Genomic DNA, 18,813 nt, shown 5'->3' on the forward strand with positions numbered 1-18,813 from the left:
ATGTTTCTTACCTGTAGTAGATAATTGGTGCTCTGTCCAAAAATCTACAGAATATGTAGGCTCAAGGAAAACACAGCTGCCTACTATAGGAGGCATTTCAATAGCTGCTCACTTTTTACCCTTGATTCTTTAGTGCTTACAAAAAAATATATACACAACCTCAGTAAGTAAACAGTAAGTAAAAATACATTATTTCTTAATGGGAACATTCAGTGCATGCATCCATGCTAGAGTCTTCTAAATGACCTCTCATCTAGTCTAGTCTTTAGTGGCATCCACAACTACCAGCAACCATATCATCATACTGCTTCAAAACAACATTTTCATCATCATCAAAGTAAAGTAAGTTGATAGTGAAGAGTTTGTCAGGGACACAGCATGGACTATTGACACCTTGTGTCAATTTGAGAGCATTAATGATAGATTGCACTGTAGCATGATTAGTGGGTCTCATATTCTGACCTAGCGGGAATGGGCATGATCCTTTGCAATGATAAGCATTATATCCTCTTGGGGAGATGATCCACCCAGACCAACCAATTTCTTCAAAGTCAACATAAAGTGGATGTCTTTGGCAGGATGTGTGCCCATCCTCCTGCAAAGCTCTTGCCGTCCTTGTTCTGTTTGGAGTTGGAGCATAATGTTCATTGGATATTGCAAAAGGAAGACCGTCTGTGCAAAGTGATAAAGAACATAATTAACTTTGTAAATTCCAGTTTAATAATATTAATATGGTCATTATACCTAACAAATTATTCAACATAAATTTGGAGAGACAAATTTAAAACTGATAGCTCTGCTTCATTTTCCATTTTCTACCCATTAGGAAAAAAATGGAACAAATTTAGGAAATTTCATCTAGCTGCAAAACATGTCAATAAACATTCTCTTATTACCTGGTTGATTACTCATGGATACCACTCCTCTTCTCCCATCATCAGTAAAGAGCACAAGCATTGGTTGCTTGCTTTCATGATGATCTTTTCCGGAGGCAAAGCGAATAATATTGGTATCAGCTTGTCCTCCTCCAAGGTTCCTCACTGTCACAAGAATACCATGGTTGTGGCTTTCATCATTCCAGGCACGAACCTTTCAGATAAATACATAAAAAATTATTACTCCATTACAATTTATTTCTGTTTTATAACCTAATAAGGATTTTGTAAGTATCTTATTATAGTAATGTGAATCTAAATGTATAGTTAAAAAATAAAAATAAAAAGTAGAAATACTCACTGCTTGTGTGATTGAAAACACTTCCCATCCTGAGGAATGCATAGGGACCAGCTTTGATGACAACATTTTTCTTCCTTCTGGCAATTGCATTTTTTTTTTGTCCAGTACCAGATACACACTAATCTGTAGCAGAAAGATACAGATAGGTAAACACCACTGTGCTAAACTGCATTTTATGACTATTTGGTCTATATTTATGCTTAAAGACAGCAATAGCAAAATGTGGGCCATTATACTACACCATATTATTTAATAGTCTAAACTATTTTATATACTAATTTTAACATTTTTTACTATTTGGCATTTCTGCTCTTAGAGCCTTACCTGGCAGAAATGATGCCTTTTAAAATAAGCAGTCTCTGTTGGTCTTGGCTTCAGTTTGAACAGGTGTAACTCAGCTGTTAAAATCTTCTCATTCTTGGTAACAGTTGAAAGGTTAAACAGAAAATACATCTGGTCACTGTGAACTGAGAAATTATGGGACATTAGCCAAAGGACAAACAATACATCAGGTGAGAAATACACATCATAAAGAAATATTCCAAATGAAAGCATGATTTACCTTTGTCAAAGAAACTTCTGACTGTATTACCCTCCAAAAGATCTGGATCCTTGGTGACACCATCTGCTCCAGCCACAGTGTTGTACAAGTCAATCATGTACTGGGGTGGTTGTTTGACATGATGAAGAGAATGCGGTGGATCTTCAATGCCAAAAACATTTAGAAGTCTTTTTAATGCTTCCGATCTTACGTGCATTGGGTCTTCTCTATTCACAGTAGTTTCAGTAGGCCTTGAGGTACATCCTTGCAGAAATATAACCATTGCCACTAAACCCAACATTTTTATGTGGGTGATGTTTTCTAGTTTCATCTCTCTTGGATCTCTTGCAGTTAAATGGTCCTCTGAGTTTCCTTTGCCACAATTTATAACAATGCCACAAGCCAGCTGCACCTTAAGCTCTAAATCAAGATGGAATTAAGTCCAGTATGCAAAACAGCAATCAGTAAATGTAAAGAAAGCTAATTGCAGTGCTAACAAGGTGTGAAACAAGACCAGCAATGCCCTGTTAGCATTTAGCCTACAGTACACAATTTATGTGAAACTGGAAGCTGTTGTCCTGTGTACATTCTTTTTTTAAAAGAAAATCTAGGAGGCTTGTTTTAGAAGAACAAGCAAGGATTTAAACACCTGGAGGGGATTGGTTTGTTTATCATTTTTCTGGACTAAATGTGAAATTATTCTATTGTAACAGACTGAATGTGAAGAGTTTGCTCACGGTAGGAGACTAACTTCCTTCTAATGAATTTATTAATGGAGACAAACAAGAGAACATTGACTTGCATGAATTGAAACCCTGTTAAACAAATAGCTGATACACATAAGGTGGTTGGAATCCTAACAGTAGATATCCTATTTGCCCTAATTAAAGGACTCTCAAAAATCCATGTTGAAATATATTACTTTTGCTTGAAACGTTTATTCAGAAGGCTAGATATTATGTTTGCTGTTAGATATTTTAACTAAATATTTTTGATAACATATTGAAACTTTATGTGGATTGTTTGCAATAAACTAGAATGCAATAATTAAAAGAATCGGGAAATTCAGAAAAAAACATGACAGTAATCAATCTGATGTCATCATTTTGCTTAAGTATCTACATATATACAGTACATATGTGTATTTGACCATTGTAAATACAAGTTACTAAAAATTAGTGAAATATTAACAATTTCTGCTACTGCAATTTGAAATTGATAAAATAATTTACATTAATCTTAATCAAATGTTATCCTATTTCTACAAATTCTACATGCACAGGTTGCAAATAGATTGACCCAAACTGCTCCTGCCTTACCATTTCAAAGTCTTTAATATAAAGTATACAAGAAAGAATGTATCATAGGTGGTCTAAAAAAAAAAGTAATAACATTTTTAAAAAGTTTAACAAATGAAAAACCCCTAAAAGTTCAAATCTCCCCCTCCAATAAAAATTGTAAGCATGTTAAGTATCACCAAATTTTTGAACAGTCCGATCTATCAAAATATATAAAAATGGTGAACCCCGCAACAGAAGATAATTGAAATAAAAAGGAAAAAAAAGGTTGTACTTTCCCCAAAATAGTATCAATGTAAACATCATAATGTCCTTAAAAAATGACACCTTACCCAGCTCCATACGCCAAAGTATAAAAAAAAGTTATTAGCGTCAGAATATGGCAAAATTAACAATTTTATTAAAACATATGTAACCTTGTCATCACAATGACCCAAAGAATAAATGGGAGGTGATATTTGGAATGCACAGTAAGAGACTTAAAAACTGGACCAGCAAGAAAATTGTGCAAAAGCGTTTTTACATCAAGTTCTCTGCTTTTGGAATTTTTTCCCAGTACACAGCATGGAAAATTAAATAGAGCCAAAAGATATTACAATTGGTTAAACAGAAATAATTTAAGTTCAAGACCAGGAATGTAGCGATCCATAATTACTGCAGGTGAGCAGCAACAGAATTGTGAGTGGCTAACCTGAGTAACCCATCATAGCAGTGGTGTAAATAGAGTCATCTAATCCCAGGGACAAAGTTCTAAATAAGATCCCTATCCCCCTGATTGTGACAGCCACATTTTCTAGGGACTAATTGTTGAAGGACAAAAAATCCTTATTTTAAAACTACAAAAATAATGAATCAGTGTATGTAGAGTTCTATATAGAAATCTTTATTGATTTTGCATGACAGTGGATTAAAATCAGATCAGAGATTTTAAGTTTTGTTTCATAGCTGGAGATTTTTCTGTATTTATTGTATTCTAAATTCCCACCTCCTACAGCTTTTACTAAATTAAAATAGACTTATGCTTGCTTTCTGTCAGATATGTCTTTGTAGCAATCATTGCATCATGGGCCCAATCTAGATTGCAATGAACAGTATTATTTATCTGTAGATGCCACAGGGACTACAATTTCAATTGGGATACACTGCTTATTTGTTCCTCTTCAGTTGCAATATGATCTCTGCACAAGCTAAAGAGCATGTTTATGAACTTCTGTCAACTACAGTACCTAAGGCTGCTTTAACCCCTAAACGACCGTTTTTTTCACTTGCTACCTTAAACATTTTTTCGGTGGTTTTTTTGGGGACACATAGGGCTAGTTAAAACTTAATTAAAGTTTAATGATTGTATTTCACTATTAGTTTTATTTGTGGTTAAAAGTAGAAAAAGGTTTTTTTTCTAGTTCATAGTATATATATATATTTTTTTAATTACCTCAAAATGAACATTATTAACCACTTTGTGCACCTGGATGTTCTATTATGTCCCGCTTCTACGATCGCTGCAATCAGATGGTCAATACAGACCAGACGATTGCAGCAATGCAATGGTTAAAAGACGCTACAGCAGCATTGGAGCGTCAAATCAGGAGGTGATCGGTGCTGTCCTAGTATGCACCGATCTCCTCCTTCTGTCTGATGTCTGAGATGGCACTCTGCCAACCCCCTAATCAATTCGATCTGTCTGTCCAACAGATGGGATCATAGCTGTCATTGCAGGGGTCCTCCTACCAGCTCTGCTGGGCTGCCAGGCTGAGATGTTGGGGGGAGGAAATGATGATACATGTCATCATTGAGGAGTGACATCCTCATCTGCGGCCGCCTCCCTCCAAGCCCCGATCTCGCTACACATTAGCTTTAAAGTACTGAAGGGAAAGCGCACTGAGCACTTAGTCCCTGCATAGTGTGGCACAGTGTAAATGATGATCGGTTGATCATATCAATGTAAAGCATTGTGATCTGTCAAAATGTCTGACAGTAAGATGGCTCCCAGCCATCTTTCCACGTGGTCCTCACCATCCTCCTCCAACTCCTCCTCCACCCCCTCCCCTTTCCTGATGACAGGTTGGCATCATGCCACCTCTCTAATTGATCTGATTGGTTGGTCTTGTGTTTTTTTTTGCATACTGCGGCAGCTTCTTGATCCCTGTTCCAGACCCTTCCCTCCATGTGTCTGTGTGGGGACTTTGAGCCTCTGTGCTCTTTTTTGGGGCCAGTAGCACCTCTGTGTGTGCATCATGTAACCACTGAACAGTTGATTGTATCTCTGTTCATTTTTTGGTACAGGTGCATTTTTTTTTTCCTCCCGGTGAACTGCTGCGAACTGCTCTTTTTTGTGCTCCAACAACTGAGCACTGATCAGTGACATTTTGCTGATTAGTAACTTTTTTGGTATAGTTGTCACAGTTTTACTGCAGTAACTGTGACAACAGCGCTGATCAGGTCAGTGCTCATTTTTTTTTTAAATAGTTCCTTTTGGTAGGATAAGAGGTACTTCTTTTTTACTGCAGTAACTTTTTATACTGCAATCTTTTGTATGTGCTGCGACAACAGCGCATACAACTATTTTTTAAATAGTTCCTTTTGGTAGGATAAGAGGTACTTTTTTTTTACTGCAGTAACTTTTTATACTGCAATCTTTTGTATGTGCTGCGACAACAGCGCTGATCAGGTCAGTGGTCATTGTTTATGTTGTATAATCTTTTTTAAAAGATACTTTTGTGTTTGCATTTTTTCCTGTAGTTACTTTATTTACTACAGTTTTTGAAAGTACACAGGTCAACTTTTTTGTGTTTTTTTTTTTTTTTGGTATAAAATAAAACTATAGTGTTATTTGTTCCCATACAGTTGTGGAATCACAACATATACACTCCCGTGAATAAAGCACAAAATTTACACCCCTATCAATAAAATATGGCCCATTTATCCCAAAGATCATTTTCAGCGGAGGAGGCATATGCCTTCCTTGCTTCCGACACAGAAGGAGAGGATGCACATTCCTCTATTTCTCATCCTCCTCCCCTTCCTCATATCTGGTAATGCGGGGCCCTCCAGAAGGCATCCCAGGAGAACGGTTGAGGATGTACCCCAGCCCCCAAGTGACCTTGAATGGAGCCTCAAATTCCTGAATTTGTGGGAAGCTCAGGAATTAATTTTGTGACAGAAGGCCTCACAGAAATGGATTTTTTCAAAGTCTTTTTCTCTGAGGATCTTGTGAATATGATGGTGGTACAAATAAATCTGTATGCCCAACAGTTTTTGGCACCAAACCCAACATAATCATTTTCTAGGTGGACCCCTGTAGATGCAGTAGGAATTATGAAGTTTTGTGGTCTTGTGCTACACATGGGCATTGTCAAAAAAACCAGAGATAAGGCAGTATTGGAGTTCTTATATTTTCTATATAACTCCAATTTACCACACAGCAATGACTCGCTCATACTTTGAAGCCATTCTAAAATGCTTACACTACAGGGACAATCATAGAGGCCTCCCTAAGACCCTGATAAATCAACCACTAGGAAAGGGAGACATCAAGCATGAGAACATGCTGTTGGTCAAGTATAAGGACAAGAAGGATGTCCTTATTTTGACCACAATTCATAAAGACACCAGCACCCCTACTCATGTACAAGGTACCACCACCACTGCCCCTAAGCCAGACTGCATCCTGTTTAATAATAAATACATGGATGGGGTAGATCTTTCAGATCAGGTGCTGAAGCCATACACTGCCACAAGAAAGACAAAAGTATGGTACAAAAAGATGGCCGTGCACATTGTGCAGATGGCACTATATAATTCCTATGTGCTATACCAATGTGCAGGTCATGCTGTATCATTTCTTCACTTTCAAGAGGTGGTGATCAAGGCAGTCTTGTTTGGTCACCAACAAGGACCAAGTACATCTGATGTCCCCCGCATTGTACCAAGTCAACATTTCCCTGGTGAGATACCCCAAACTGGAGGATGAGGAAGGACTCAAAAAAGATGCAGTCTTTTACAAAATGGGGAAAGGGAAGGACACAACTTATCAATGTGACACCTGTGCTTCAGAATCTGTGCTTCAGAATCTATCATTCTCAAGAATCTATCATTCACCTGCGTTTCAGTTATAATTTCTTCACCATGGATACCAATCTGCCCTGGTTAATATCACCATTCTTACCTTCCAAGCCCTGCTGTGTGTCCCTACAGAAGTCTATATCAAAATTTTGGATATTTCCGTGTTAAACCATTTCTGTGGGGCAATTTTTCCTTTTGCCCTTTGGGAATAACAGAAAAATGGTGAAAAAGTGAATTTTTGAGGAAAAAAATATTAATTTTTTCAGGTTTCAGCCCAAATTTCTGAACACCTGTCGGGTCCAAATACTCATTTAACACCTTTATACAAATCTGTGAAAGGTGTTGTTTCCAAAACGGGGTCCTTTATGGGGGTTTTCACTTTTCAGCTATCTCAGGAGCTCTTGAAATGTATTATGGTAGCAGAAAGGTATTCCAGCTAAATCTGCTCTGCAAAAACCTGGTGGTGCTCCTTCCTTTCTATACCCTTTCTATATCCTTTCAAATTCTTTAAGGGATGCAGTTTCTAAAATGGGGTCCTTAAAGGGATTTTTCTCTCATATAGGCCTCTCAAAATCACATCAAACTTATCTATGCCCTCAAAACATAGATTTTGGTGATTTTCACAAAAATCTGAAAATTCACTTGTATAAGCCTCCCATTTTCCTAAAAGAAGTAAAAAAAATGCTTAAAAAATCATGCGAACATTGAGAAGACTTATGTCAAATGTTAGTTAGTAAGTTATTTGGAGGGTATGACAATCTGCCTGCAAAGCAGAAATTTTTGAAGTTTTTAAAAATAGCTTTTTAAAAAAAAAATTCACCAATTTTTCATTTTTTTCATAAGTAAACGCAAAAGATAACACATAAATGTTTAAATTAATATAAAGAAAAAAGTGTTACGAGAAAAACAATTTCAAAATCACTTGGATATGTTAAAGCGTTCCAAAGTTATAACCACTAGTGACGCATGTCAGATTTGAAAAATAGGGCCATGTCAGAAAGGTGAAAAGTGGCTTTGGGGGAAGGGGTTAAACTTATTTGAAATACAATATGTCACCTGGATATGTTAAAGCATTCCAGAGCTATATCCACTTATATTGACACGGGGCAGATTTGAAAAATGGGGCCACATCCTTAAGGCCAAAAAAGGCCCGAAGGGGTTACTGAATTCTTTATTTTGTTTGGGTCGTTTTGATATATAATATGTATAATCTCGGACAAATGGGCAACTATGGCAATGTTTTATGTAGTATAACGCAGGATTTTTTTTATTGTATTGGGAAATGTGAATGTATTTTTCTGAATACAGGCGGTCCCCTACTTAAGAACACTCGACTTATATACGACCCCTAGTTACAAATGGACCTCTGGATCTTAGTAATTTACTGTACTTTAGCCCCAGGCTACAATAAACATCTATAACAGTTATCAAATGTGTCTGTAATCAACCTTTATTGGTAATCCTGGTGCCTATGACAACCCAACATTTTTAAAATCCAATTGTCCTAGAGACCAAAAAAAAATTTGTCTGGAGTTACAATTATAAAATATACAGTTCCAACTTACATACAAATTCAACTTAAGAACAAACCTACAGACCCTATCTTGTACGTAACCCGGGGACTGCCTGATTAACCCCTTTAGACCCGGCTACTTCATCGCAATGCTGTGATGAGTGGAGAAGGGAGAAGCGGTAATAAACCACATCTCCCTTCTCCCTAGGGCAGTGGTGGCAAACCAATGGCACGGGTGCCAGAGGTGGCACTCAAAGCCCTTTCTATGCGCACTCAGGCCATCACCCCAGGACAGAGTTCACCAAACACTGACTCTTCCTGCAGTCCCAGGCAAATTAAGCGATACTGCTCTTGGTGCTGTTCGACACTTCGTTGGCTGTTTGGAACTATGGGAAAAATGAAAAGGTTTGGACAGAACTGCAATATCTTTGGAGGTCATCATGCTGGACCCGACCATTCTTCCTTTACCCTGGAAAGAAGACCCTGGAAAGAAGCTACAATGATAATCTGAATTTGCCCTCCTTCTTTTAACTGGTGGCTTTCAATATAATTGAAAGATGTGAAAGAACAGGTTGCAGTAAGTTACTGCTTAAAATTTCATGTTGGCACTTCACGGTAAATAAGTGGATTTCGGTTGTAGTTTGGGCACTCGGTCTCTAAAAGGTTTGCCATCACTGCCCTAGGGTGTCATGGCCTTCTGTGGAGATGTATGTGGCTGCAAATTTGCGGCACATGTACATCCCCATAGACGGCAATGGCAGTACAGTGCCACACATGTCATCTATGAGGGACAATTTTAAATGCTTTTGCAAAGTCTAAGAACTCAATATCCACAGCAGCTCCTCTGTCCAGGCATCTGCTCACATTTTCACAAAAGCTGATCAGGTTAGCTTGACAACTTCGATCTTAAGTAAACCCATGCTGGCTATCACTTATAAACCCTCAACCCTTCCAATATTTCCCCCTCGATGTAAGTTAAGCTTACAGGTCTATAATTGCAAGTCAAAGTTGTAGAGCCCTTTTTAAATATTAGCCCCATATTCACCTTGCGCCAGTCACCTGGCACTGTACCAGTCATTATGGAATCTCTGAAGATTTTAGACAGCGAAACAGCAATAAACTGAGTTAATTAAGAATGGGGTGAAACCCATATGGTTCAGAAGCCTTGTACATATTAATTTTATTGAGCTTAGATTGGATCATGTCTACATTCAGCCAGTCTAGTATATCACAGGATGCATTACCTGTACTGGCACCATCCATACCAGATGTTCTTTCCTATTTTATAAATAGGGCTAAAAAACCTGATTAGTATCTCTTGTCTTCACCAGTTACTAAACCCACATTTGCAGTATATAAGGGTTCCGCCTGATCAGACCTTTTTTTTTTTTTTAAATCAAATCGTTTTTATTACCCACTTAACCAATTTTCCATTTTTAGGAAAAAAATCCAGTACAGACATAACTACTCACAGGTAGCATGAGTACAATAGGAAAATTATAACCATCTTTAACATACAAACATTAAATACACAAACCCCTCTCTCACCCGTCCCTCCTCCCCCCCCCCTGCCCAGACTGAGATATAACATTGACCACTATGCGTTGAGGTATGCACTCGTCTCAAAATTCAAGGACTGAGCTCCTAAGTGTAGCCTTTCCCAGTATCAGGTTCACCACAGTTCATTCTTTCTGCACATCTGATAACCCTATATATGCAATAAAGCATCCGTCAGGAGTGCACCTGACGGTAACCCAGGGGTATCCATCCATTTTCCCCAAATGGCATCAAATTTCTTTAATGTGTTTCTCTTTTTGTATACAGCTCGTTCTAGTCTAATATAATTGTTTAGTCTGCTGCGTAGTTCCGCAGAGGAGGGGACAGTAGGCTGGATCCAGTGTGCTGCTATAAGTTTGCGAGCCTGGTATAATATGCGTGCTATGGCCAACTTAACCGGTCTGACATCGCAGACCTCATCCAAATAACCCAACACACAGGTCACAGAGGAGGGTTGAAGGGTCAGAGAGTACACTTCTGTAATTAGTGCCAATACGTCAGTCCAGTACTCTCCCAGTTTGGTACACCCCCAAAACATGTGCATCAGCCCGGCATCATCTATGCCACACTTGGGGCAATTTGCATTATCCCAAACCCCTATTTTCCGCAGAAGGTCAGGTGACCTGTATGCCCTGTGAATTAGCAGGAGTTGTGAGTATCCATGAGACTCGGAAAGAGACAGCTGTGGGGTAATTTCTAATATGGCATTCCATTGATCATCTGTTAGCTGCCCCACATCTATTTCCCATTTACGTCTAGCCTGAATGGGGTATTTTTCCAGGTGTTTGGATAACAACAAATTATATAGTGCCGAGATAAGACCCCTCGTGCCATCAGAGAGCTCCAGTAATCCCAAAAAAGAGAGGGGCCCAACTGACGGGTCCTCCTCTTTAAACTGTATTGACCACGCATGGCGTAACTGGAGATACTGATAGAAAGCGCGATGGGGAATATTAAATTGTTCCTGCAATTGCTCGAACGATTTGAGCTTTCCATCCTCCAAAAACTGAGAGATCGTCACCACCCCTGCTGTTATCCATGTGTTAATCCCTTCTAGCTTTTTAAATTCCGGAAAAGCATTATTGTGCCATACTGGAACGTACTTAGTGTAGCCCGAGAACCCTACGCATTTTTTGCCTCTGTCCCATACCTTATATATCAGCTGTATCGTCGGTGCGTCTTTCCATTGTTTATGACTCTCCATTACTTCTACTATGTACATCGGAAATGTTCCATGGCGAGCCTTCACTAATCAGCCTCCCGGCTGAGCCCAGTCCCTCCTCTCTATGCCATCCTTTTAGATGTTGCAATTGTGAGGCTAAGTAGTAAAGCCAAGGATTGGGAAGTGCCAGAACCCCATCCTCTTTCCCTCTCTGTAGCGTCTCCAGCCTAATACGGGGATGTTTCCCTCCCCAAATCAAAGTTCTGAATACCCCATCCAACTTCCTAAATATCTTCAGTGGAATCCAAATGGGGGCGTTATGGAGTATGTACAACCATTGGGGCATTAGGATCATTTTAATCAAATTACAGCGTCCCACAATAGACATTGGAAGTTTATTCCATGCCTGGACTTTAGTCTTGGTCTTTCCCAGTAGCGGATCTACATTAAGGGAGACATAGTCCTTAGAATTTGTGGAGACCACCACTCCTAGATATTTAAAGGACTGTACTGATTTAATGTGTGTCTCCTCCAAGTTAAGAGAGTCCAGTAATGACTTCTGGCCAAATGTTCGTATTATGTCCATGGCAGGTATCAAGGAAGCCTCTACATCTCCCAAGTATAAAAGCATGTCATCTGCGTATAAAGATACGCGCTCTTCTACTCCCCCTCTCTTAAACCCCACTATGTCCGGTGATTGCCTGATCAGGCTCGCCAGCGGCTCAATAGCCAGGGCGAACAGGAGGGGAGACAAGGGGCATCCCTGCCTCGTACCCCTGTTTAAATAAAAGGACTCTGATAAGCAGCCGTTCGCTCTTACCCGGGCTCTAGGGGATGAGTATAGAAATTTAACATAGGCAATAAATCTAGGTCCGAAGCCCATCACATCCAGGACAGCCCATAAATATCTCCACTCGACGCTGTCAAAAGCTTTGGCAGCGTCGAGCGAGAGGACTGCCCTTTCGCCAGCTTCCTTTTCTGAAAGTTGCAGGTTCAGAAACAACCTCCTTAAATTAATGGATGTGGCTCTTTCGGGAATGAACCCTGTTTGGTCAGGGTGTATAACCTCAGATATTACCTGATTTAGTCTCATAGCTAGGACTTTGGCAAATATTTTGACGTCTACAGGCAATAAAGAAATGGGTCTATACGATTCCGGATTAGCAGGATCTTTTCCCTTCTTAAGAATTACCACTATCACGGCATCTAACATGGAGTTAGGTAATCTGCCTGTCTCATATGCCTGCTCCAATATAGATAATAGTCTGGGAAGGAGAGTGTCTCCATGTGTCTTATATAACTCCGCCGGGAGTCCGTCCATTTCTGGGGCCTTCTCATTATGCATAAACCCCGTTGCAGTCTCTAGTTCTTCAAGGGTTATAGGGGATTCCAGGGTTTGTCTTGCTGTGCTAGAAAGCTTTTTGATTGGTAGGGATTCTACATATTGCATCATGTCCTCCCAAGTGTCTGTAATAGTGGACATGTATAAGTGCTTGTAGTATGTATGGAAGACGTCCAGTATCTCTCTGTCCTGAGTCACTCTAGTCCCATCCCCCTTCTCCAGATAAGTAACATGTCCCATTCCCTGTTGTGCCCTTACTATTGTTGCCAGAAGGTGTCCTGTTGCCTCTCCCTCCTCAAAATACCTCTGTTTCATGAAATACCGTTTGTTAGCAGCAGAACTCAACATATGGGGGGTCATTTACTAACGGCCCGATTCGCGTTTTCCCGACGTGTTACCCGAATATTTCCGATTTGCGCCGATTGTACCTGAATTGCCCCGGGATTTTGGCGCACGCGATCGGATTGTGGCGCATCGGCGCCGGCTTGCGCGCGACGGAAATCAGGCGTGGCCGAACGAAAACCCGACGTATTCGGAAAAACCGCCGCATTTAAAAAACGAAAAAGTGTCGCTTGGGAAGCGCTTACCTTCACCTGGTCCGAGGTGGTGCATTCCGGCGCGTTGAGATGATTTTCAGCGCAGCAGCGCCACCTGGTGGACGGCGGAGGAACTACCTTCATAAATCCCGGCCGGACCCGAATCCTGTGCAGAGAATGCGCCGCTGGATCGCGAATGGGCCTGGTAAGTAAATGTGCCCCATGGTCTCTATATGTGTTTTGGGCCTCCGTCCATGCTTTCAAGTGGTCATCTGATGGGTCAGAAATGTATTTGCCCTCGGTCTCCGTCACCCTGTTTATCAGTGTCAAATGCAGTTCTCTCGATTTAGTTTTATATCTAATGATAGCCTGGTGTAGGGTCCCCCTTATATGTGCTTTCATGGAGTCCCAATTAGCATTCTCTGGGACGGACCCATCATTTGTGTCAAAATATCTCTGTAAAGCCCCTGGGATAATGCCCCCCACAATCTGAAGCCAGTATGGATTGACTTTCCAGTAACCTCCTCTGGGTCCCACTTCTGGGCGTAATGTCAGGGAAACCAAAAGCGGGGAATGGTCAGATATACTTCGGGCCATATACTTAACATCTGCGACAAAGGGGAGAAGAGATTGTGTACCCAGTGCCAGGTCTATCCTGGATAGGGAGCGATGAGAAGCCGCATAGCATGAGTATTGTCTAACCCCAACATTCCTTTCCCTCCAAATATCACACAAACCCATCTCATGTAATAATCGTGCCAACATGGTCGGTGAGGCCGACTCCGCGATGGTGCCAGTGTGAAATTTATCCCAGAAGGGGTGTAAATAATTATTAAAATCTCCAATTATCAACACCGGCATCGCCGAGGACCCGGCCATAAATGAGAACTTTTTTAATAACCACGTTGGAATATGGGGGGGGGGGGGACATATACTGCAGCAATTATACATTTAATTCCATATATAGAACACTGTAAGCATATATACCTGCCCTCCTGATCCGTCATTTGTCTTTCACATACTAACGGTATATTACGATGTACTAAAATGCTAACCCCTCTCGCATGCGTGGAGTAGACTGAGTGATACTGATGTCCCACCCATGTTCTGTTTAGAGGGATGTTTTCCTTTACTAGATGCGTCTCAGAGAGGCATAATATAGCAGGTTGTAGACTTAGTAGAGACCTGTATATCGCATATCTCTTATTGGCGTCTCCTGTACCCCTGACGTTCCACGCCAAAATATTAACCTTGGCCTTACCCACATAAAGTCAGGTTTCTTTTCCCCTGCATATGTGGTAATACAGTCATACACAATTGTGTCGCACAATATCTCTGTCTGAGCCCCTCCCCCCATTCCTTACCCCCCCCCCAGCCTATTTTAACAAGAAGAAGAAAAAAAACTAATAACTCCCATGAGGGAACAACAGAAAAACGTAAAAACATTCGACATTTCCCACCGCAGGTAGGATTCGGGGTAGGAGTGTCTCCCTTTTCTTGCATTCCTATAATGAGACTATCAAACGTACAAATAGCAAGAATAGTCCCACTACTTGACTTAAGTTAACGTTCATTTTGGCCCTTATTTTAGACTTATCTCTCAACAAGGTATTGCAAGCGGTCTTCAAAATCAGTGTTCTGGAGATCCACGGCGTTCGGCTCGAATCCTGTATCCTTGGGCATCCATCCACTCCATAGCATCCTTGGGTGCCTCAAAGAAGTGTGTTGTTCCTTGTGCTACAACACGCAATCGTGCTGGGTACAGCATAGAATAAATCACATTCGCCTCTCTCAGTCGGCGCTTCATATCTGTGAACTGTGCCCTTTTCTTCTGAACTTCTGTAGAAAAGTCCGGATAAAATGAGATTCTCTTCCCGTTCAGGGATATATCTTTGAGCTCTCTTGCTCTGCGGAGAACAGTGTCCCTGTCCTTATAATGCAACAGTTTAATGAGAATAGACCTTGGTGGAGCACCCGGTGGTAATGGTCGGGTAGGGACTCGGTGCGCTCTTTCAATTGCAAAGAACGGTGAGAAGACATCCGGGCCACATATCTCTCTCAGCCAGTTTTCGAAAAAGTCCACGGGATTCTTTCCCTCCGACTTCTCTGGGACTCCCACTATTCTTACGTTGTTCCTACGGAGCCTATTTTCTAGATCATCCGCTTTGGACATAAGAGTTTGGGTAGTAGATATAACTCTTCTCATGTCTCTTGTCATAGGGGGGAGCTGGTCTTCAACTTTGCTTACTCTGTCTTCCACCTCCTTCACCCTCTCTCTGACCTTATGCATGTCATGGCGGATCAGTACAACTTCTTCAGTTAGGCCTCCCAGTTGTTTGGCCAGGTCAGCTTTACAGGACGTGACTGCCAGTAGTACATCCCTCAGTGTGGGTTCTTTATCAGTCTGGCTCACCTCTTCTGCTGTGGCCTCCAAGTTAGTTAGCTGAGGTCGCCACTCCGGTGTTTTCAGGAGCTCAGGAATGTCTGTAGGGGTAGTCTCCGGCAGTTCTTCCTCCTCACTCTCTGCAGAAGAGTGCTCCATGCTTTCCTCCTGTGTCCCCTCAGCATGGATATCAGCCTGCACCATCAGGCACGATGTGACTGAGACACCCTCTCGTCGTAGCTTTTCCTCGGGGGTTCTTATGGCAGTATCTCCGTCTCTGGCATATTTCCCCAGACGGGCAGCAATCTCCGCCATTTTATCTTTAGTGCGGCGCTCCGCCGCCATATTGCCCGCCACGCTGCTCTTCCCCGACTTCAGCTTTCGGGAGCCGTAGCGTGTCATGTTCCGCTTAAAAGCCCGGATTTCGTCACCGGCAGGCTCCGTGACTGCGGCTGGTGCTATGCGAGCCCTCTTACCCCCGAATCAGGCCAAAATGCAGGGTTAATAGGGGAACTGCAAGCGGGAGCTCCTCTCACACACGTCCGCTCACATCAGTGCACAGGCCACGCCCCCCCTGATCAGACCTTTTAATACTTTTATATATATATATTATATTCTGGAATTTGTTTTGCTATCTTTAGCCACCTGTCTTTCATTTTGTATTTTGGCTGATTCTATTTCCTTCTTACAGATTTTATGAAAGTGTTTTGTAATTATTAAAGATGTGATTTGTCAGATTTACATTTTTGAATGCCCTCTGTTTATCATTTATTGCCCTTTTTTACTGTAGCTGTAAGTCGTGTGGAGTGAAATCCAGCCCGTCTATATCTATAGGAATAAATTTAGAAGTATAAAGCCCCAGGAAAGATTTAAATGTCTCCAATTTAACATTATTATCATCATGTGACAGTATCTGATCCTGTAGTGTAGCCCTACATTTTGGGAAGTTAGCCTTTTTAAAAGTGATTGCACATTTTAATGAAAGGGTTAAAACGAGAAAGCCTTGGGTCTTGGGAAGACCCGATGGATCACTGATGACATCATGGGGAGCATCAATCCTCGCCAAGATGCGCCGCCATTTTTTTCGGCTGGTTAACACTCAGAACAAAAACTCCCTTCCCCCCTAGCAACCCCCCCCCCCTTGATGCATATAGTCTCATAAACACTGCACATTACATTATACGGAGTGACCCCCTACAGACAGCACGGTTATCAATGTGTAGCTTTCACTTAACATTCAGTTACATCAATGAATCATTATAGCACCCTTGTGTACAACCAGTATATCATGTCAATGCCCCCGGCCACTCCCCCCAAATCTTTTCAAATATTCTCATAGCTTTCCTCTTAAGGTAAACCCCTTTTTCCATTTGAATAAGCCTAAGCATTTTATCCTTATATTCTTTTAATGTAGGAGGTGCTGAGCTCAGCCGTTTCTGAGCAATCAACTTCCTAGCCTGATATAATGATCTGTTGAGCGCCAGCCTGAGACTCTCGTTCCTTGTTAGCTCCTCAACTTAACCCAGGATACATTGCAAGGAAGTTTTAGGAATCGTTATCTGGAATATGCCTTCTAGATAAACAAGCGGCTAAGGAATGCATAGCCCCAAAACATGTGCATATGGTCAGCTGGGCCTTAGGCAAAGATTAGTGCTTAATCTTAATAGGAAAATAGGAATAGGAAAGAAGGGGCTCTATATACCCTGTGGATGAATTATACATGTGAGATCCTCAGGGCTTCAGCCGTGGACTCCTGAGGGACAGATGATAAAATTCCTTTCCATTGTTCATCTGAAATGGGACATACATTCACCTCCCACTTTTGCTTTAGGTTGAGTGGAAAGTTTTTAGATATGCTTCCAATAAGCTGTTGTTTCTACCCTCCAATGCATTATCCTTATAAAAATCTCCCATTTTTGCTACAATATTTAGAATAGGTCAATAAGGTCCTATAAAGTCAATAAGGATTCAGTTTCCACATTGCCCTTTGACGATGATCAGGAATGCCGAAGGGGGGCTATCTGTGGGTATCGTACCAGTGTGAAATTTAACTTGGTGAGCCTGTAACCAGCAATTATCATCCCCTATCATAAGTATAGGCACATTTGGGTCACTCAGTAAGAAGGATAGCATCTTAATAATCCCTGCATTATATGGAGGTGGAACATTTATTGCTGCTATACAAATATTAGTCTGATAAATTGTACCCGCAAAGCACACAAAGTGCCCTTCTGAGTCAATTAGAGTTCTAGAGCACCGAAAGGGAACACTTTTATTAAAAAGCACACTCACCCCCCTAGAATTAGCTGTGAAATAGGAGTGGTAGGCCAACCCAATCCATGACCTGTTAAGCAGGTGCGACATTTCAGGGGTCATGTGAGTCTCTTGAAGACGTGATAGAGTTAGCAACATTTTTCAGAGATCTCATGACTGAGTACCTCTTATTCGCTTCTTCCAAACCCTGTACATTCACCAGTAGACATTAATTATACCCGCCAACTAACTGTCCAAGCAACTACCATGAGACAGATATTTCCATAAGGCCATAATTCAAAGGGTTCTCACCCAAAACAGTACTTTTCCCTTACCACCCAACCCACCCAACTTTCTGCAAACCCCTGGGGTATAAACCCACAAACGCCTGAGAACTGAGTAGAATTAGGACACAAACACAGCAATGGATCATAGAGCATGACCACACGTATCATTTTACATTGCAATATCTGCAATATCAGGTGAGAAAATAGAAGAAAAACAATAACATGTAAACATCTTATTTGTTAACGTCCGTAGACCAGGCTGATTTAAAAAAAGTGGGTAGTGTCCATGGCCACTATTCGGAGCCTGGCTGGGTAAGTCCAGTTCCCGGAGTCTTCACTTCACATTCTGAAACTGGACTCTTTTTCTCTGGACCTCACTGGAGAAATCTGGAAACAGCGCCACCTTACCTCAAAAACTCAACTGCGGCTTGTCTCTTGCCATCCATAGGATCCGGTCTCTATCCTTAAAATGAAGGAGCTTCACTAAAACCGACCTTGGGGGGACCCCCTGACGGCAAAGGGCGAGTGGGCACTCTGTGGGCTCTCTCTATTGCAAATAAAGGCGTGAGGGCCTCTTTACGTCTCCATTAGCCATGTCTCAAAAAAGTCGTCTGGATTCTTGCCTTCCTCCATTTTGGGAACA

General features: G+C 41.3%; 1 protein-coding gene across 1 annotated transcript; it reads right to left on the reverse strand.

Annotated features, from left to right (window-relative positions):
* Positions 1–265: 265 nt before the first annotated feature.
* Positions 266–2,111, reverse strand: LOC140097382 (bone morphogenetic protein 2-like). Its single transcript, XM_072126584.1, has 5 exons — positions 1,799–2,111; positions 1,561–1,703; positions 1,237–1,359; positions 897–1,089; positions 266–672 (listed from the first exon to the last, which is right to left on the reverse strand). The coding sequence occupies exons 1-5, from the start codon at positions 2,106–2,108 to the stop codon at positions 266–268; spliced, it is 1,176 nt and encodes a 391-aa protein (XP_071982685.1). The 5' UTR covers positions 2,109–2,111.
* Positions 2,112–18,813: the final 16,702 nt, after the last annotated feature.

Source organism: Engystomops pustulosus, chromosome 1 (assembly GCF_040894005.1).
Source record: "Engystomops pustulosus chromosome 1, aEngPut4.maternal, whole genome shotgun sequence".
In the NCBI taxonomy this organism is placed as follows: domain Eukaryota; kingdom Metazoa; phylum Chordata; class Amphibia; order Anura; family Leptodactylidae; genus Engystomops; species Engystomops pustulosus.

Excerpts from the sequence above, each read along its gene's own strand:
- LOC140097382 (XM_072126584.1), bottom strand. The coding sequence starts at position 2,108 with ATGAAACTAGAAAACATCACCCACATAAAAATGTTGGGTTTAGTGGCA. Across the intron at positions 1,704-1,798 it reads CAGAAGTTTCTTTGACAAAG|TTCACAGTGACCAGATGTAT; the intron begins GTAAATCATGCT and ends ATAATTTCTCAG. Across the intron at positions 1,360-1,560 it reads AAAGGCATCATTTCTGCCAG|ATTAGTGTGTATCTGGTACT; the intron begins GTAAGGCTCTAA and ends TTTCTGCTACAG.